Here is a 21,923-nt window from a genome sequence, read left to right as displayed (position 1 = left end):
CGTGTGGCCTGTCACCGGGTCCGTGTGGCCTGTCACCGGGTCCGTGTGGCCTGTCACCGGGTCCGTGTGGCCTGTCACCGGGTCCGTGTGGCCTGTCACCGGGTCCGTGTGGCCTGTCACCGGGTCCGTGTGGCCTGTCACCGGGTCCGTGTGGCCTGTCACCGGGTCCGTGTGGCCTGTCACCGGGTCCGTGTGGCCTGTCACCGGGTCCGTGTGGCCTGTCACCGGGTCCGTGTGGCCTGTCACCGGGTCCGTGTGGCCTGTCACCGGGTCCGTGTGGCCTGTCACCGGGTCCGTGTGGCCTGTCACCGGGTCCGTGTGGCCTGTCACCGGGTCCGTGTGGCCTGTCACCGGGTCCGTGTGGCCTGTCACCGGGTCCGTGTGGCCTGTCACCGGGTCCGTGTGGCCTGTCACCGGGTCCGTGTGGCCTGTCACCGGGTCCGTGTGGCCTGTCACCGGGTCCGTGTGGCCTGTCACCGGGTCCGTGTGGCCTGTCACCGGGTCCGTGTGGCCTGTCACCGGGTCCGTGTGGCCTGTCACCGGGTCCGTGTGGCCTGTCACCGGGTCCGTGTGGCCTGCCACCGGGTCCGTGTGGCCTGTCACCGGGTCCGTGTGGCCTGTCACCGGGTCCGTGTGGCCTGTCACCGGGTCCGTGTGGCCTGTCACCGGGTCCGTGTGGCCTGTCACCGGGTCCGTGTGGCCTGTCACCGGGTCCGTGTGGCCTGTCACCGGGTCCGTGTGGCCTGTCACCGGGTCCGTGTGGCCTGTCACCGGGTCCGTGTGGCCTGTCACCGGGTCCGTGTGGCCTGTCACCGGGTCCGTGTGGCCTGTCACCGGGTCTGTGTGGCCTGTCACCGGGTCTGTGTGGCTCGTGTGGTCTTGTCCTTCCCTTTTTCTTGTTTGTAATATTTAAAAAGACAATCCAAGCTGGAGTGTGGTTTTTGTGTGATGTCTCTGGAGCTGAACCCCATTAATTTCAGCTCTGGGGCCCCCTGCTTAAGATACTTACCTTCGTGGGGGGTGCAGGGATCATGTGCCTCCTCACCTTGCAGAGCAATAAGAAGCCGTGATGTCATCAGGTCCGGCTTCCTATTGGCCCATGTGAGCTTTAAACTTCGCAGAGATACCGGCATCCCCTACAGAGGGAAGTATCATGCAGCAGGTGGTCCCCTGGAGCTGAAATGAATGGGGTTCAGCTCTGGAGACCCCCTGCTTCAATCCTATGTTAAAAAAATCAATAATATAATTATAATAATAATAAGGCGCGGGTCTCCAGGTGTGGTCATGCTGCTTGGAGACGAGCACCTATTGCAGCTGATAATAGACCTGCTTTTTGCCCACTTGTAGTATCTCTTTATCCATCTTTACAGCACACTCGAGGCTTGTTTCCTACATGGGTCGTGTTTTGCTAACTAACTATTGGATAAGATCTTCCGTTCAATGTAAAATCAAGCCAATTTTTACATGCAACAAATCCTAATCTTGCCTCTGCGCGGTAACGACACAAAATAGTTTAGTAATAAACTACATGAGATTTCACGGAATATGCATGTGCCCAAAATAGAAAATCACGCTGATGTAATAGCAATGAGCACCTTTAAAGCAGCAAAACGTGGGTTTATTTTTAATAGGTGGGAAGCAGGGGGTCTCCGGCGCTGAACGCGTACATTTTGACTCTGGGGACCCCCTGCTCCCTGAGATACTTACCTCTGTAGGGGGTGCCCGTAGCAGCTCCGCAGGTTTACAAGTCCTGCTCACGCAGGCCAATAGGAAGCCGCATGGGATGTCACGGCGCCCTATTGATTCGCGTGACCGAGAACATTTAAGCCGCCATTTCGATAGCCCCGCATAGCCCAAGCTGCAGGTTCTACCGGCATCCCGTACAGAGGTATCTTTGGAAGCAGGGGGTCCTGGAGCTGAAACGAACACTGTTCCGCTCCGGAGACCCCCCGTGCTCCAATTCTAGAACTCAAATAAGAAAAGAATTGCTGCTCTAACCGGGAGTCTCGGCTGAAAATGGGAACACATTCATATCAACAATGTTACCATGCCCACTATGTTCGACGGCCGTGCACGTGGCGTGTGCGTTTTGTGTCTATAGGGCAAGCGGTGATGCGCGTGGCTCTGACATCACAGCTTTGGGCCGCACTGTGATTGGCTCGGTCGCAGAGTTACATGGCGCGGCGGCAGCAGCGCGAGAATACACATTTCTTGTATTTCCTCTGATCTGCCGCGCCACCAATCACGGCCGTGTCTCAACTATAGCAACGTCCGCCTCACACAGGCAATTATCATTTACGCGCGTGGTTGCCCACGCGCTCGCACTATATTACAGGCCTTAGGAGCCTATGACGCATTACTTTGTTACAGGGCCCTCGGGCAGGAGAAGGGTGGAATTAAACTAGCACTGATTGGATGTGAGATTTAGGCTGCATGTTGTATCTTTGATCAGAGCTGCCAACAGTCTCACACACACATACACTGCTGCTTAAGATTATTTGTCATTTCTGTATAAGTGTTTTTTATTTCATTAACAGTAAATAAAAATCCCACTTGTGGGGCATTTGCATGTGTCACACAGGTCAGCAACCCGGTCTTTCCTCAGCTCTTGGCATACAGTGCTTCCATTGCAGCCAGGGATTCTGGGAAATGACATGCAAATTAGCAGCGTGTTACTCTTTACTTATCCATTTTAACATGGATGCCTATACGTTAAGGTTAACAAAAACCACGTTGTGCTGACAAGCTGTGTAATACGGCAGGCATAAGCTTATTATAGGGGTCCATGTTAAAATGGATAAGGAGTAAAGTGACACTACTCATTTGCATGTCATTACCCAGAATCCCTTGCTGCAGTGGAAGCACCATTTGCTAAAAGATGTTGAGAGGAAAGACAGGGTTGCTGACCTGTCTGAGACATGTGAATGTACCACGACTGGCATTTGCATTTACTGTACAGTGAATTATTTTTCCCTCCTTTTTTTTTTATTTATTTTTTTTTACCCACCATAACCTTTTTAATGTCTGGTTATTGCATTAAAAATATATATATATATATTTTCTGTTTGCAGGTGACAGTGGAATTTGCAGATGAAATGAGGTTGTCGTTCATATGCGCAGAAGTTGATTGCAAAGTAGTCCACGAGTTCATCGGTGGCTATATCTTCCTGTCTACCCGTGCGAAAGACCAGAATGAAAGTCTAGATGAAGAGATGTTCTTTAAACTAACCAGTGGTTGGGTGTGAGTCTCCCGCGCCTGACATCCGCGCGGCTTCACTTTCTAAGAGCTGTAAATCCTCCTTTTTTTTTTTTTTAATTTTAAAGTATGCTGCTTAAAAATAAAATAAAAGTAAGCTTGAAATGTATCCACTCTATGAAAGTTTTGCATTTAATGAGATGAGCATTAACAAGATCACTTCCATTATCCTACTATGGTGATATGTAGCAAGTCCTGCCTGTTGTTGTCAAACTGGTGGAAATATCAGGAAGTTTAACCCTTTGCTAATTGAGGGGGGGGGCTGCAAACCTTTGCTTTTCAATTGCTTGCTGGCGCCCCTGGTGGTAGAAGGGTTAATCTGATCCTAAACTAAGAGTGCAAGGATGTTAAGCCATTAACTATGTGACTATCCAGGGCTTTAAACTATATCAAATCTATTTATCAGGTTTATTGCATGTATTTTTATACTTTTTGTTTCTAATGTGGACCTCAGTGGTTTTTAAAAAATCTTCTACCTTTTTGATGGTTTTTAGCTAGTCTTTTAAACCGATCAGGTAAAAAAACCTGATTTATTGTACTATGCTGAAAATACCGTGGCCTTGAAGGAAACGTCATGTTTTTTTATTTTTACTTTCATTTAAGCATGTATCCTTTCTTTTTCTTTCTATCTACATCAGGGGTGGGCAACTCCAGTCCTCAAGGGCCACCAACAGGTCGGGTTTTTAGAGGGCATCTCTGCTTCAGCACAGGTGGCTCAATCAGTGGCTGGCTGATTGTGGCCCTTGAGGACTGGAGTTTCCCACCCCTGGTCTACACCATATAGTATTACCAAAAAACGAGTTTAGCATTCACCAGCATACTCACATCAGGTATGCAACGTTTCATTACAATATGAAGTAAAGGTCTAATGAAGTATACATTTTTGTGTAACTTATGTAAAAACACAAATTTTATAAAATTGTACAGTTTTGTTTTTGTTTTGTTCAACTACCCACACGTTCGCTTTAGGTCTAGTGTATCTGCTTTTTAAATATTTTGCATTTAAGAATGCCTTGATTTTAGTATTAAAAGGTATTTCAGTACATTTTTGTCCCAGATTGTATCCAACACAATATAATTGTTGCAGGTTCTTTTGACTCCGTTGACACAATTTCTTAACCTCTTTGTTGCTAGCGGGTAGCGAACCCGCAACACTATGGGACTGAACACCTACTCTGCCCTGCTTGTACAATGCATTTGCAAGCTTCCCCAGACTTTAACTGGTGGGGTCTGCCAGTTCCTAGGGGCTTAATCTGTATCTGCCAAAGCATCTAGAGAATAAGCCCCATCGGTGCGTTATTTGCAAGAGATGCCGCTACGTGCTGCAAGGAGTTTAAAGTATTGTTACAACATGCTATGTTATAGTTTTAAGACTTATGTATAAATGCTTTTTATTTTAAATAAAAGATAAACTTTTATTTAATTGGTGGGGGTTTGTTCCATCATTTTCTCTGTTTCCTAAAGCCAGATCTGTATTGTGTTTTGTCCATGCTGGTAAAATCTGGAGGAAATTTGTTCAAACTTGCAGTAGAATGAACTGCTATTAAAGAGTTCCACGTGTTCAGAATTGGGAATTTTATGTTTGATTTATTTGTTTTTACATCGGATTGAAGCAGGGGGTCTCCTGAGCTGAACCCTGTTAATTTCAGCTGTGGGGACGCCCTGCTTCCAGAGATACACCTCCATAGGGGGTGCCAGTTGCCACTTCGGCTCAGCTAGCTGGGATCACGTAAGGGCCTCTTTTCAAGTGTAAAACTACCGCGCCCTGCGGTCCAATAGAAAGCCATGACATCATGCGGTTCGGCTTCCTATTGGCCCGTGTAACGCGGGAGCTTTACACTTTAAACCATGGCTAGCCCAGCTGGGGCTGCTTTGAATGGGGGTCCCCAGAGCTGAAATGAATGGGGTTGAGCTCCTGAGACCCCTGCTTCAATTCTGTGTAAACTAAAAAATACAATTGCAAAAAAAAAATCAAACCAAAAAGCTCGCCCTTTAGATTTACATTGGTTCTTTTTAAATTCAGCAAATGCTTCGGGCTTTGAAACAGAATGACTTCTAGATGGCATGTCAAAAAAATCTCCATTCTTAAGAGGTGTCTGTGAAAAGTATATCTGAAACCTTACACTTGCAGATAATAAAGAGGGACGAATGCTTTAGAATTCATTTATTTATAAAATGTTTTACAATTGGGTTACCTCCTCGTTTTCAAGTATGTCCTGGGCACAGACTTATAATGACCGATACATGGTTACAAATACAGTTACATTAAGTGAACAGGGTTATACATTATATACAAGACATTGAATGCACAGCAAGAGATAGATATATTATAGGTGTATGTAGTAGTTACTGACCAGATTCAAATGTGAGACTGCTTTAGTTTTGAAAGAACTTAGGCTGGGCTTATAGTGCCGGCGACAGCGACGCTGACGACGCTGTAAAAATCAAATTGAAATTACTTCCAGCTATCGCGACCAAGCAGTCGCGTCATGCTTTCCATAAGCGCACGCGACAGCGTCAATGCATTTGTTTTGACGCGCTGTCGCCGGCACTATAAGCGCAGCCTTAAACTGGTGGCGGCTGTGAGAGTCTACGATAAGAGAAGGAGCGGCCGGATACTTTGTTGAACCTTGACACCATGAACAGTCTTTTGGAGTCCGATCTCAGATGTGCTGCATGTTGTAGGGGTCAGGCGCTTGATATGCACCCCTCTGAAGCTGGAAACAGCCGAGAGTATATCGGAGGCAATAGTTCCTGTTGTGCTGGAGAGAAAGAAACTGCTCTTGCTTTGTATTAAATCCACTAAAATATCCTTCACCACCTGTATGTCTGGTTATACATCAAGAATACGCTTGGTACCTTTTAGCACAGGTGTGGGCAACTCTAGTCCTCAAGGGACACCCAACAGGTCAGGTTTTCAGGATATCCCTGCTTCAGCACAGCTGGCTCAATCGTTGACTGAGCCACCTGTGCTAAAGCAGGGATATCCTGGAGGCATGGAATCACCCCACCCCTGCTTCAGCGTTACCACTGCATCTTACTAAAGTAGGTTACCAAATAACTGCTTAGTTCGTCAACGTTTATCGGCTTTTCTTCAAATTAAATTATTTCCTTTTCCATCTGTCGGACCACACTCTATGGGTTTGTTTCTCTTAACCCTTTTGCTGCCAAATAGTGTAAATGGAAAAAGCTCTGTATAAACGCATAGCCTGTGATTTATAGCACCCAGTACGCCAGTCTTTGTGTTCTCTCCAAAATCAAAACGTTTGCTGGACTTGCGTAGAAGAAGCTGAGAGATTTAAGCCCCATATCCACCAGATGTCCTGCAATGTATAGCGCTCGCCTTGACTCCAAGAACATTTCTAAGTAAGAGTGTTCCTTTTGCCTCGGTCTTTTACTTAAGTTAGAACATTTCCTCTTATCCTTTCCAACGTCTTTATTTTGTTTTAAAAATACATTAAAAAAAAACGGGTACACCATTCAGGTAATATAAGCATTTAAGTGTATGGGGGGTTAAAATGAAGCTTTCTGCCCCTCCTCCCCGCTGCCCGCACCCCAGTGCAGCTTAAAGGTTGCCGTGGTAACCGCCATAAAATAGAGATTAAGAAAATTGTGATTTTGTAATACTAAACATATATAGACAGATTCTTAAGAGCAGGACATGTTCAAGGGGTCACATGTTAGCACGGGGGTGGCCAGTTCCAGTCATCGGGCCACCAATAGGTCAGGTTTTCAGGAAATCCCTGCTTCAGCACAGGTGGCTCAGTCTTTGGCTGAGACACCTGTGCTGAAGCAGGGATATCCCTAATACCAGACCTGTCGGTGGCCATTTTTAGGACTAGAATTGGGCACCCCTGTGCGAATATAACCGAAGTTAAACTGTGATACTTTTTAATAAACACAAGGTTTGCTTGTGTGCACGCTTTCATCACTGCAGGGGCCCCTTTATCAGATGGGATCGTTATAAACTAGAGACGGTGCAAGAAGTTAATCATAGGAGTATCTTCATCTATGTATGAGGGTTCAGAAGATTACCATTTGGGGCATTGTTCTAGTGTATTCATGACATCTCATTCACAGATAAAGACCCCCTGCTGCATGAACATCATGCTCTGTGTTTGAGACTCCCATGTCTAGTTTAGAGATCACATATAAAGAAGAAACCTATGCAGTCTTGCACCTTGTGCGATTCATATGTTGGTCGATTAAACGGTATCGCAATTTATGAAGTATCGTACTTTCTTGGACCACTAGGATTACTTGCTCTCATTGGATCACATTGCTCCGGTACGTGTTAACGCACCCGGTTCGGCGTTGACGCCGGAAAGGGTGCGATCAATCGTATTGGCACTAGATAAATGTGCCCCATTAGAAGAGACTAATAAAAGATATTCCTTAAATATTGGTCGGCATAAATGCAGTCCTAGAAAAGGCATATGCAGTGCTGATAAGCAAACGTGTAGTAAAAACCTCTGGGAAGTGGATATGAATGGAGCAAATTCTAAAAGGGACAAAGAGCGGCCAGTTTCTAAATGTCATTTCAAGTGGCCCATTAATTACAAGGCTGTGACAAAAATGTAAAAAGGCGATGAGTCATTTAAATGATCCTGTGCGGTTGTGCTTTCCCCCATGTAAAACGTTCCTGTATTAGGTGCAGAAGAATGATTAATTATGGCCTTATTCAAAGCTATAAAAATGTTGCTCAGTTTTTTTTTTTTACAAAAAAAATTAATCACCTTGTCTTTGATGCCTCACACACTAATCTTCACTTTCTGCATTAACAGTGATGTAATCCACCAAACAATTTGAAACTCCTGGTATATTTTTCAAATGTACACACACAAACAGGTCTTGGGGGTTATTCATTAAACTGATGGTGCTGATCAGGGCATTGTTGTAGAGACTCCCATATACAGTAAGTCGATAGGTGACCCTCTTGTGATGATGCCTTCATTGCCACTATCTGTTTAATCCGTAATCCTTTTAGACTGAGTATCTGAAAGGCTGGGAATTGCCTGACACCTCCATGATAATTAGATTGTATATTCCTTTGGGGGACGCCACAGAGGTTAGGGTCCTGGTCTCCAGTTGAGGACCTTATGGACGTGCCTTATGCGACACTGGCGGCGCGTGCAGCTGAGTCCCCCGGTCTGCATTGAGCTGCAGGGGGAAAGCCTGGGGGGGGAGGGAAGAGTTACGGGCGTGGCCATGACGTCACCTGGCAGGTTCACCCTCTGGCTGAACCGCCGGGGGGCGTGGCCTAGCGCTCCGTCGTGACTCCTGATCTCAATTTTCTTGAGAGCAGGAGTTTGTCGGCGCAGCGGGCCCGGCCCCATTGTGGGGCGGATCTTGTCCCTGCAGCGTCCGCCACAGCGGGCGCTGCAGTAGCCAGCGGGGACCTGGCCTTAGGTGTTGTAAATTAGATTAACAGTTATACCTGTTTTTTTAAGCGTGTTCAATAACCCAACTGGGAGATATTTAATACATCGATTGTAATAGACGTTGTGACTTGTATAGTGATACTACTTTGGAGTCCACGAAACAATAGCTTATTGTACTGCAAATCCAACAGGACTGTAAAAAAAAAAACCCTAAATAGTGCAGATGTAAAGACTTGCAACACGTTCCTACTAGTACCTTACAGCAGCGGTGCGCAAACTGTGGGGCGCGACACTGCCGACGGGGGGCGCGGGGTTTACAGAGGCCCCGCGCGCTTCCCGAAGGCACTTAAATTAAGTGCCGGGGGAGCTGCAGGGCCTGTGTAAACCTAACTTACCGTGGCTCCGGCGGCTTCCTCCCTGCGTCGCCATGGCAACGCGGCGTCAAAATGACGCTGCGAGGTCGTGACGTCACGTTGCTATGGCAACGTGACATTACGCCGGAGCGCGGGTAAGTTGGGGTTGGGAGGGGGGCGCGGGAGTGAGGGGACAGCCGGCAGGGGGGCGCAGGGAAAAAAGTTTGCGCCCCCCTGCCTTACAGCATGAGTGCTCAACCCAACAGGTCTGGTTTTCAGGATAGCCCAGCTTCAGCACAGGTGGCTCAATCAGAGGTTCAGTCAAAGACTGAGCTTCTGACCCACCTGTGCTGAAGCTGGGACTGATTGAGCCACCTGTGCTGAAGCAGGGACTGAAGACCTGCATTAGACTACAAGTAGGGGGTTAAATGGTAGGACCTCATTAAGTAATTGGAGCACTGCTTTGGCTTCTGTTTTCATTACTGCCCCTTAACATTAGGTAAGGGATTTTGCAGAGCAGAGCAAGCTGCTGCTTCCTGAGTTCAATGCATTAGGCTAAATGGTTGCTGTCAGCATTGATTGATTATGCCCTGGAAAATGTATAAGTGGGCGGAAGCTTCTGAGCATGCTGGACCTTTTAATGAAGTCTGTTGCATTATGTGACCGAGCACATCAAACAGGTGAGCACTTTTTGTGACACTAATCATACTCGGTGGCGGATTTACAACTTACAGTGGTGCCACGCTACTTCAGTGTCACGTTGCCATGGTAACGTGATGTTGCGGCATCATTTGATGCTGTGATGTCATGGCAACCAACACGCCGCGTGACGTCCCGGCGAGAAGGTAAGAACTTTACAGCAGGGGCCGCCAACAGGTCAGTTTTTCAGGACATCCCTGCTAATGACTGAGCCGCTGCTTCAGCCACTTGTGCTGAAGTGGGGATTTCCTGAAATCCTGACCTGTTAATGGCACTTGAGGTTGGAGTTGGCCACGCCTGGCTAATGGGGTCCTATGTTAAAATGCATGAGAAGTAAAGAGGGGCACACTGTGCTCATCTGCATGTCATTACCCAGAATCCCTGGCTGCAGTAGAAGCACTGTATCCTGAGACAGGGGTGTGCAATATTTTTTAAGTGGGGTTGCCGGGCGAGGGCGGTGGCAGAGGAGGGTGGAGACGTGACAAGATGGAGGACCGCCAGAGCGACGCAGGACCGCCGGGGAGGAGCGTGCCCCAGGGATCCGAATCGGAAGTCTTCACTGACTTCCGGTGTCTGCCGCTGCTGCAGCTCGCTCCTTCCCAGCCGGTCCTGGCTTCGCTCAGCCGGTCCTCCACCGAAGCCAGGTAGGTATTATTAAGAGGGTGGGGGGGGGAGAGGAGAGATGGGGATGCATTAGTTGAAATAATTTTTTTTTAAAAAGCGGTCATTATCTTCTACTTTAACACTGGTTTATATAAAAAAAATATATCAAATTCGTAATGTTTCAGTTTTAAAAATGTCGAAACATGCAAGTATTTTTACGTATTTGTACTCGCATTTATATTGTATACCGTTGTTGTTGTTTTTTGTTTTTTTAATGAGTTCATTCCTGTTATCACTGCTTCATATAACTCAAATGAATGGGGTTGGAGAGCTGTTCTTGGTTTAGGATATTAGTGCATTTTCAGCACCAGATTATCCTAGACAAGATGCATTCTTACCATTGGTAAATAACCATGAATTTAGCGGATCCCGCAAAAAAGGAAGCCGTTAACTTTTCATACGATACAAATAAGTAAAAATATATATATATTAAGGGTCATTGAATTGCCCCAAAAAAGCCAATTACAATAAATTATGAACAAAATATTTCATTCACTTCCCCGTTAAATCCTATTCCGCTTGGGTCCAAATAGCTTTATTCACTTCATGTAATATGATTATATCATCTATATTATACATACATTTTTAGACACACGAGCTGATTTCATTTAACAATTGCCTGGTTTTGTTTGTTGTACTGACTTCCTGTATTGTCCCTCTTGTGTACATTGAAGGCACTATATAAATAAAAATCTCCATACGTTGAATTTTTGGGGATTGCAGCATTGCTATCAGTTATGGGGTCTTTGAGCTTCTACAGACTTGCAATGACTTCTTGGTGGCTTGCAATTTAGAATGCAACCACTTTAAAGAGACAATCTCTCCCAGGACCAAAGTGAACTGATGTCAGTGCCATGTTTAAGGGGAGCATGCCAAACTTTTTGTGTTGAATAGGTATGACGCACTCATTTCAGCCCTGCTCCCCGAGATACCTCCGAGGTTGCTGGTGGTGCGCCAGGATTATTCAATCTCACGTGGCTGCAGGAGATTTAAACCCCTCTATTCACCCAGCCGGTAATGCTACTGGCGTGAGCTACAGAGGTAAGTATCTCAGCAGGTAGGGGTTCCCGGAGCTGAAATGAACGTTGTTCAGCTCCGGAGACCCCCTCCTTCATATCTAGAAGGAATAACACCAAGGTGGAATTGCACCTTTAAGGGGATACGTCGGAGTGCTTGTTTGTGGGGGTTTTTTTTAACCCAAATTTGAAACCTATAATATTTTTCAAGTATTTGTTAATCAGATTTAAAACATATTATTTTCTCAAACTGTATGTATATCTTTATATAGCGCCATTATTGTACATAGCGCTTCACAGCAGTAATACACGTGACAATTATATAAATTACAAATAACACAATGGGAAGAAGTGCTTCAGACATAAAAGTAACATTTAGGAAAAGGAGTCCCTGACCCGGAGAGCTTACAATCTAATTGGTAGATAGGAATAACGTACAGAGACAATAGGAGGGTGTTCTGGTAAGTGTGTCTGCAAGAACTGTTCCCTCAGGTCAAGCACTGTTGTCACATACAAATATACATTTTTAAATTGCCACGCAATACATACTTAAACCTTTATTATGACACAGGAAACCGCCAGGGAGAGTAGGGGTTTCAGAACCCCCCCCCCCCATCCCCTCTGTCAGAGCCGCCTCCGTTTGTCAACATGGTCAGCTGAGACTAGGGAGGGGTTCCACTTCCTCTGGCTTCTTCCTATTGTCTGATGTTCCTTGTGTGCTCAACAAGTTTGTACAGCCAGAGCCCCCTCTCTCCCCCCCCCCCACCTTATCTTTTAATAAGGAAAGGGTGGGATAAAAGGAAAGAAAACACCTGGTTCACAATCACTTCCCCAATTCAGAGGCCCGTGAACTTGCACATCATTCCCCCCCTCCCCCCCAAAAAAATTTGAAGGCAGCTACATCTTTGCTATTAGCATGGTTAGATTAGTTGGAGGAAGCCAATTCGATTTTGACATTCTTTACAAAAGTATGTTTTCTGGATGGGTGTGTGAGATTCCATCTTTGGAAGAAGACAGCGCTGCCAATATACATAGGATAACAGTCAGCCCGTCCTTCCCCCCTTCCCTGAGATCAGCAACGCTTCCCTTGCCTTGACAATCACTTTACCCTGTGTTTGCCCCGTTCCCCTAAATCCCTTCCTTTTGTCCACCTGGGGCTAGGAGGAAGTAAGGGTATTTTATTTCCAAATTTAGTTTAATAATAATTACCATTTAGTCTTAAAATTCAAATCAAACACATTATTGATGTATTCTGTCTATTGTGTTTCATGTTCTTTTGTATGCTTCTTATTCAACAGATATGTATCACGATATGTATTATCACGATAACATTTTTAATATTGTGGAAAATGTTTTGTTGTTGCCCAACCCCACAGGTGACCCGTCAAAATACATCCATAAAACTTGCAGTGGCAATAAAGCTCTAATTGCAAAGAACTGAGCTTGCTGTGGCGGAATGCGTTGACATACAGATATAGTGTCTGTTATAGCTTGTGGCAGTGGGACACAACACGTCGGCAGGACCAAGCTCCACTGAAAATGCATCAGTTGCGTGAGGAAAAGAGGTGGGGCTAACGTGCCAGAGGGTGCGACATTCACTAATTACTTATCATTGTGTTGATTCTATTGATGCAAATATTAAAGGGGTGGGGGGGGGAACGTCAGCTTGGACTGCTGCAACCACACTAACCAATTGCTTGTTTTATTCATTATTGATGTACGCAGAACCTTTAACTTTTTAGTAAATTTATATATTTTTACTATACTTCACTATGCGTTGTGCGCCTTGCTTTTGTGTCGTTTCTCTAGAAGTAGGGGTGTCGAGCCACCCCTTCAAGAAGGCTGCAGACGCACTATAGTGATTTCCTGTACTTGGTTTAATCACTCCTTATACATTTTTTTTATTATTGTGTTATTATCACCTCACATTGGGTTATTATCCAGCACTTGCTTGATGTGGGACTGTTTTAGCTGCGCACTGATCACTTTTTTCCTCTTTTCTCCTCTTTTTCTTTATGCCTCTAGCATTCCTTTGTCTGTCCTTAAAATGTTGTCAATTCTTACTGTTTTGTCTTTACAAAATAGGCTGATTTGCTTCCTGCCGGATTTTACCTTATTATATTAAACAAGAAGGACCGTTTCATGTATGAAATGTATTATGACAGTGAATATTCCCTTATGTTCCTTTTCTTAATGCCATAGTCATGAAAGGTGCAGTTTTGTGATGTGGGTCTATAGCAGGAGTGGCCAACTCCAGTCCTCAAGGGCCACCAATAGATCAGATTTTAAGGATATCCCTGCTTCAGCACAGGTGGCTCAATCAGTGGCTCCATTGTTGACTGAGCCACTGATTGAGCCACCCGTGCCGAAGCAGGGATATCCTTAAAATCTGCCTTTGAAGACTGGAGTTGACCACCCCTAGACTCTAGCATTTTGTAACCAACAGACAAAGAAATAGGTTTGTTTCATCTCCATCTGCTATTCTCCTGAATGTGACAACTGCTCATCATTTGCTAGCACTGCACGTCCAAAACCTGGAACTGGAAAACAGTTGCACAGCACGTGCCCCGACCCAAACACTCAGCTAGGGAAGGTGTAGGGTGACCGGGCGTCCAAAAGTACAAACTAGGACACATGGGGAAAGGATTTATAAAGCAAATGACATCCCTTACAAATCAACATTATAATATTTGTCTAACTGTGTCCCCATTTCTGCTGCAGTGTTGATGTATTTCAGTTTCCTAACATAACACAAACTCGAGTGTAATAAAATGACCGGTGGGTTTATATTAATAAATCGTTTCCTTAGAGTGTACCAATATATCTCAAATGTTTACGCTTTGATATGATCGATCGCATGCGGTTTTAACTGACAGGGCTACAAACAAAACTGGGATATTTGACTAATTTTGAGAACATTCTCAGGACACCGGGACATTTAAGGAAAATCCGTGACTGTCCCGGCTAAACCGGGACGCATGCTCGCCCTACGTACAGTAGGTGATTCTTAGCACATGCAATGTGAAGCTCAAATGAACTTTCTCTCTAACAATATGAAACCTTACATAAAAAAAACTTTTAGAGTGCAAAGTGTAGACCGTGAATCACAGGTTGAAAAAGCAAATGGATTTGAATACTGTAATAATCAAACTTCTAATAGAAAGAGTGTCCAAATCATGCAACATTTCCAAATGCTTAGAACTTGCCTGGCATCTAAAATTTCCACTGAGGCAGCAACTGCGTAGTAATTCCCTCATTCAAAGTTTCAGACGAGTTTGGGACCACAGCAATTTACCTTTTGTCCCCCCCACCACGCCCATTCTAAATCACGTCTGTGACAACAGCTGGCTAGTATTGGCCATTAATAAAACGTTCAGGCAACAGCTGCTTAGGACATTTCTCAAGTGCAAGGAAGACTCTTTAGCAATACTCAGAAGATCAACTGTGTGAATGTATTTATGTTTTTTTGTTTTTTTCCAACTTAATTTTATTTGCAGTTTTCAATGGGATACAGAAAATAAAAAGGGAACATTTAGGACCACAACTAGCAGTTTTCGCATAAATTTAAATTTGAACAGTGATGATGGGTCAAGTTAACAACTACTAATAACATGTCAAAGAAAGTTCAGTCCGCGCTCTTGCTTCCTAGTGTTGCAGAAATGAATTCTTCTCCCTCCTCTTGCTGCTCCTATGGCTGGAAGTGTATCCCCTCACTCCAAAAAACGAACTCCGGTGGAAGACCCCGCCGGCGAACAGAATGACTAAGAAGCACAGGAGCGCACCAAGGTAAGGAAAAATTGTAAATGTAATAAACAATAAGGCAATAAAGGGTACACAACGGTACAATCTGGCCCCCAAAGATGGAATAGGGAAGCTAGTTGCACAGTTCACTCGACGCGTTTCGTATAGTAAATATACTTCTTCATTGCGCTTCACAAAGAATACAATACAGGGAATTTTAAAAATACAATAAGTGCAGCAAAAATCAGACAATGGGAAAGGAAATCCCTGCCCCGAAGAGCTTACAATCTAAGAGGTTTGAGGGGAAACTTACAGAGACAGCAGGTGCGGGAATAAGTGCTGTAGATGGGTGTTCTTGGCCACAATGGGTGGTATAAGTGACTGTGGGACAATAGCCATGAGTGGACTATTGGGATGCTTGATTTGTGGGGCAAGTTTTAAGGTTAGTCAGTGTTGAATGAAAAGGGGTCACGTGGCATAGGAACTGCGGTAGTTGAGCAGTCCAGACGCCAGAGTGAAGACGTCAGTGCAGGAGTTCCCTGTTCCCTGATTGGTGAGAGTTCGTGTGCAGCCGTACTGACCAGAAACCATAGGAATCCCATTCGAGTTGACGGAGAGAGGTTCAAACGGTGGCACCGGCAACACCTATTTGCAGTGACAACAACCGTATGCAGACGCAGGACGGCTGTGGAAGTCTGATGTCGGTCTGGTGGAGAGCTGGTCCCATAATATGCCATTATTTTACTGACAAAGTGTGAGTTTGCAATTGTCTGTCCATGGCAAATTAAACCTTTTATATCTGATTTTACACAAGGATCGGGCGCTTTTTCTTTTTCTTTTCTAATAGGTATCGCTGGGAGGTTGGTGAGCCCAAGAAGCTGCTGCCCGGACCATATTTTTCTTTTTAAAAGGACTCATATGGACATTTAAGTATTATTTCATTTATTTTGTTGTTTTGAAATTGCGTACATTTTTTAGAGATTTTTTCTTTTATGTCATTTTTTTCCATATGATCAGATTTTTTCGATTTGTGATTTTTTATTGTTCATTTTTAATAGCTACACACTTTTTTCATTTTTTCAATTATTAACATTTGTTCATTTTTTACATCCACTTGTTCCTAACCACTACTTTATTTAATTCAATTCTATTGCCATTAGGCATCTGTGCTGGGTATGTCATCTTGCTGTGCTGGATCAGGGTTGCAGCAATTTGGGTGTGTACGGATTAGGGCGCTGTCTTATATATTTTCCTTTTTATATATATAAATATATATATATATATATATATATATATATATATAAATATATATATATATATATATTATATATATATATAAATATATATAATATATATATATATATATATTTTTTTTTTTTTTTCCCACTCTATATACCCACTTATAGGCGCGGTCTTTTGTTTGTAATATATATATATATATATATATATATATATATATATATATATATATATATATATATATATATATATATATATATATGTATGTGTTCGACAAACCTATACATTTGCACGCCCCGGGCGAGTGGATTTAACATCGTGGCGAGCTCCTATTGGCCCAAGCAGCACATGTTTGGTACTAGGTGGCGAGTAGATTTTTTTGTGATTTGTCGACGTGTGTGTGTGTATATATATACACCAGCTTTATCATAATAAAGTAATCCCATTAAAAAAAAAGCAACACATATCTATATATCTATATATATATATATATATATATATATATATATATATATATATATATATATATCAAACAAAAGACTGCGCCTATAAGTGGGTATATACAGTGGGGGGAAAAAAAAAAAAAATATATATATATATATATATATATTATATGTGTGTAAGGATGTGCATATATATTAAAGGTTCCGCGCTGTCAATTACATAGGCAGCGCCATATTGTCCCTGTTTGCCAGCGAAGTTACTGCGTACCAGTTGGGCTGCGCATGCGCGAGGGAAGCGCGCGAAGGGTAATCATAAGTAGAGACTTGGAGGGGGTTTGAACTATGAACTCTGACTGTGATAAGGTCAGCTGAGGCTGAGGACCAATGGGATGCGAGACTGTGTATGCAGGAACCGGATGCGTGTGGGCGGTGGGTCAGAGCAGCGAGGGAGGTGAAGGAGGAGGTTGGCGGAACCTCGTGTGCGAGAGCAGAGGGTCAGTGACCCGTCTGCTTAGGTAGGGTATGCCCACAGCCCCAGGAGTCTTTTCCCTGCCATCGTAGGGTGCTGTATTTGTAAGGACGCCCATAGTCGTCAGGGACGTTTCCCTTTAGTGAGGGTTATCTGCGGAGCTGCGGAGCTGCGGAGCTGCGGAGCTGCGGAGCTGCGGAGCTGCGGAGCTGCGGAGCTGCGGAGCTGCGGAGCTGCGGCCGCCATCTTGGATTTCCCATCTGACGGTGCTGCAGAAGGGAGAGACGGCGCAAGGCTGGATTAACACCAGGACCCCCTGTGGAGTGTCAAGGTCATCGTAGTGACCGGAAGGTATCCTTATCTACAAGTGCACCTACACCGGTCACCAGGCGCTGATCCCGCCCCCCCACTAACTAATTGGGTTTTCTGAGAGAATGCATATGGTACCATACTTTACTGGTTATGAGACATACTCCTAAGGAGAGTGGCAGAGCCACCTATGTACAGGACATTATCCCTAATAAGGTGTGGCCGAGCCACGTTGTGTGTGTGTGTATGTAAAGGTTATATGATAAGTCTGCATATCATTTGTTATTCATGTGTGATATAAAAAGGTTGCTGTTGCATACTGCTGTTGTTAGGTTCTTGCTCAGGGTATAATCTCTATAATGGGGATCCTGGGTAAGTGGAGGCGCTGCACCACAAGTGATAAAGGTATACCCCCAGGCTCCCAATATGCGGAGGCTCAGAGCTCCTGAAGCCACAGGTTTATGCACCGTAGTCCCTTAGTTCAGGCGTTCACAAAAAGGGCTACATTTGGAGGCGCTGCTGAGATCTTAGACCTGGGGTGCCCCCACATTTTTTTTTGTTGTCTCTATTGTGCAACCAACCCACATCATGTCGGTGCCCTCGGCGCTCGAGGTGCGCAAGTGGGCCCAACGGCACGGGATTCCCTTGAACCGTGTCTTCGCGCTGGGCCATGTCCCCGCCACGATCTCGCTAGGCACAGTGACCGAGCAGGTCCGCAAGCTTCCACTCCTGGACAATGCCCAAGTACAAGACCACTTCTATGACCGCGACCAGACCTGGCGCCGGGTCTTGTACGCCACTGAACAGGACATATGCCCCGAGGCCTTGCCCCGTGTACTGTTGCTGGCTGAGGCCCCGGGGGTGCGCTACCCCCTAGTCCAGGCGGACACCCCTGCGCCCCTGGCCACCTCTACCCCGAGGAGAGAGTATGCTCCCACCGCAGGTGCCGCGACGGGAGGCCCCGACCACTCCCCTGACCGTGGCCTACACCCTCGTTGGCCAGCCACCCTGAGCCTAGGCTCCTCGTCCACCCCGTCCGGCCTGCGGGCTGGCCTCAACCGCCTTAGCGTATCAAGATTGGACGCTTACCCTGCAGTCGGGGACAGCTTACCAGGAGACACCTCTATTCCCGCCATAGCCGCCGCTATCCACAACACCACCCAGTCGCTCCAGTACAGGAAGTTAAAAGCCTTCTCCGGCGAGAAACCCACGCCTCAAGGGGAAGTAGGGATAGAGGACTGGTTGGATCATACCGAACAGGTACTGCCTGAATGGAAAGAAAATAAGGTGCGCAACTACTGGTAAAATAACGTGATAAAATGTGATTAGATAAAATAACGTGACCTTAATTTGAGCGTCTGCAGCTGCGATGGAGGGGGGGCTCAGGGACCCCCTAAACTAACAGATAAAAACAGAAAAGACACAGCGCACAACGCTCATAGTGCATTAAATGATATATTAGCATATACAATAAGGTAAGGTGAGTATTGTGCGTACATCAAAATAATTGAACAAATGCAGTTAGGGATAATGTTACCCAACGCCTCAGGAAACCGGAACAAGTGTCCTCACAGGGGTTTTGGCGCTGGTACCTCGGATGCAGGATCCCAGTAGTTGAAAGGTAAGTATAGAGTCTCTACACAGTTCTTTTACCCACAGGGCACGAGTCCAACGTCTGCTGCTGCCGCATGCAGTTGTTTGCCAGTCCACAGCTCCACGCCGGCTGGATTCTCTCACTCCCCTCCGTGCACAGCACTTCCGGGTCAATGACGTCACCGCGGGGGAGATGGCTGGTATTAGCGCCGTGTAGACTCGATCAGCTCGCGTAATGGGGTGATGGTTAGAGGTAGAGGTTAGGATTGCAGTTCTTGACCAGTCATCCAACGCGTTTCGAAACCCGTAGGTTTCTTCTTCAGGGAATAAAATAAAGTGGTTCCGGATGGATTCTAAATACTACACAAACGTGCCTCATTGGCTGAGCTATCTACACTAACAGCCAATGGGGAAGTAGTGGAGGCGGGTCAAAAGGTCCCGGTTTCGCGCGTCACTGATTGTCAATAGCAACAGAACATAAACATACAAAAAACTTTATTAACAACGACAAATCAAAACAAACGCGATTGATGGTAGCTAAAATACAAAGAAACAGTGTTAAAACATGATAAAAAACATAGTGCACTTGTGCATCAGTGGCCAGGCAAACTAGGATGGCTATCCTAATATATAATATAAACCACAGATGAAAAAGAAAAACGAAAAGTATACAAAGCCGATTTGTAACTAAAGAGCAGCAAGGTGCAGCAAGGTGATTCAGAGCAACCATAATTCATAATAAAAAAAGCTTCTCATGATAGGTGACTAAAAAGACAAAGCGATAAAAATTAAAACTTCTAGACTAATAAAATTATTAAAATTATGAGATAGTATGTAGGAACTTAATACAGGGACCAAATGTCTATATCTTCATTTAAACCCCCCGGATACAAGGTATTTAGTTTATGTATCCAGAAGGTTTCCTGTCTTGAAAGTTCTTTTACTCTGTCTCCCCCTCTCCTATTTTGGGGTATAAACTTAATACCTTTGAATAATAGAGAGGAGGGATCACAGTTGTGGGATTGTGCATAGTGCTTTGAAATGCTGTGCTTCATGAACCCTATTTTGATGTTGCGCAGGTGTTCTTGGATGCGCACTTTCAAAGGGCGCTTAGTGCGTCCCACATAGAGAAGGCCACACGGACACTCTAATAAGTAAACCACATGGTCAGTTTTGCAGTATATAAAATCATTAATATTATGTACTTCTCCATTTGTACATTTAAAAGTTTTTCTATCAGGGTGCAAATGTTTGCAAACTGAGCACTTCCCACACTTGAAATTCCCAATTGGTTTAGTACTTAACCATTTGGTATCCACACTAGGATGTTCAGTTAGTTTTATATCACTTGGTGATAGTGTGTTTTTTAAATTTTTGGCTCTTCTGTAAATAAATTTTGGGAATTCCGAGAGGTGAGCACCCAGTAGCAAATCGTTTGATAAAATAGACCAATGTTTTCTTATGATTTTCTCAATTTGCCCCGTCATTGAATTAAAGTTAGTGATAAAAGGGACGTTACATTTACCCTCATCTTCCTGGGGGGTTTTACTTTTTTTATGTTTTGTTAATAGCATTGTTTTTCTATCAAGTTTTCTTATTTTGTTCAGATCTTTATTTAGTTTCTCTAGACGATAGCCCCTCTCTAAAAATCTTAATGTCAATTTCTTAGCTTGTTCCTCGAAGTCCACTTCCGTACTACAGTTCTTCTTCAACCTATAATATTGACCGCTGGGGATGTTCGATATCCATGTTTTTTTGTGGTTACTTGTGGCAACAAGGAGGTTGTTGCAATCAACCTCCTTGAAAAAGGTTTTTGTTACCACAGTCCCCTCAGCTGAGGTTATAAGGTTAAGGTCTAGGAAGTGGACTTCTGTCTCATGCTCTACATGTGTAAAAGTGAGATTTTTATCATTGTTATTTAAATACTGTAGGAATTGGTTGGTTGAACAATGGTCGCCGTCCCATATGCACAGGATGTCATCTATGAACCGACGCCATACAATGATGTTTGCCTTGAAAGGGTTGTTGTTATAAATGTATTCCTCTTCCCATCTTCCCATGTACAGGTTTGCGAAACTGGGGGCAAATCTCGTGCCCATTGCAGTTCCGCAAACCTGTAGAAAGAATTCATCAAGGAACATGAAATAATTATGCTTCAAGATGTATCTGATAGAGTCGATAACAAATTGGCTATTAAGGGGATTTAGAGTAACATCATTCAATAAGAAGGATTGAACAGCATTTAGACCCTCCTCATGTGGGATGTTAGTATACAGGGCCTGCACATCACAGGTAAGCCACCTATAGGAGTCTTTCCACACAAAACCTTCCATCAGATTCAACACTGATGTTGAATCTCTCAAGTAGGAAGGGAGTTGTGTTACAAAAGGTTGGAGGAAATAGTCCACATATTGGGATAGGTTGGATGTGAGGCTCTCTATTCCCGAAATAATCGGTCTACCAGGCGGGTTTGTCATACTTTTGTGGGTTTTTGGGAGATGATAAAATACGGCAATTTTGGGACAGCTACAGTATAAAAAATCATATTCTCTTTTTTCGATTACAGTATTGGTTAGGGCTTCATCAAGAAGATATTTTAATGAGACAAGAAATTCCCCTGTGGGGTCCCTTTTCAATCTTTTATATGAGGTGGTGTCGTTTAGGAGTCTGAGGGCTTCCCCCTCATAGTCCTTCCTATCTTGTAACACGACACCACCCCCCTTGTCAGCTTGCCTAATAATCAAGTTTTTATTTTCTTTTA

General features: G+C 44.6%; 2 protein-coding genes and 1 long non-coding RNA gene across 6 annotated transcripts in view; all 3 read left to right on the top strand.

The window, feature by feature from the left end:
• Positions 1-4,674, top strand: part of FERMT2 (FERM domain containing kindlin 2) — a 76,062-nt gene extending 71,388 nt beyond the window's left edge. For all 4 annotated transcript variants that reach the window (XM_075615115.1, XM_075615118.1, XM_075615119.1 and 1 more), the window contains one exon: positions 3,072-4,674. In XM_075615115.1, the coding sequence (XP_075471230.1) occupies positions 3,072-3,245 (174 nt within the window). In that variant the 3' untranslated portion in view covers positions 3,246-4,674. The remainder of the gene's footprint in view (positions 1-3,071) is intronic.
• Positions 1-21,923, top strand: part of LOC142503114 (galectin-3-like) — a 506,920-nt gene that overhangs the window by 373,210 nt on the left and 111,787 nt on the right. The window lies entirely within an intron of this gene.
• Positions 9,623-13,639, top strand: LOC142502301 (uncharacterized). Its single transcript, XR_012803727.1, has 3 exons — positions 9,623-9,835; positions 11,267-11,393; positions 12,745-13,639. It is a non-coding gene; the product is annotated as an uncharacterized LOC142502301 (long non-coding RNA).

This window comes from Ascaphus truei, chromosome 9 (assembly GCF_040206685.1).
Source record: "Ascaphus truei isolate aAscTru1 chromosome 9, aAscTru1.hap1, whole genome shotgun sequence".
In the NCBI taxonomy this organism is placed as follows: domain Eukaryota; kingdom Metazoa; phylum Chordata; class Amphibia; order Anura; family Ascaphidae; genus Ascaphus; species Ascaphus truei.
This window is presented reverse-complemented; position numbering and strand designations above follow the sequence as displayed.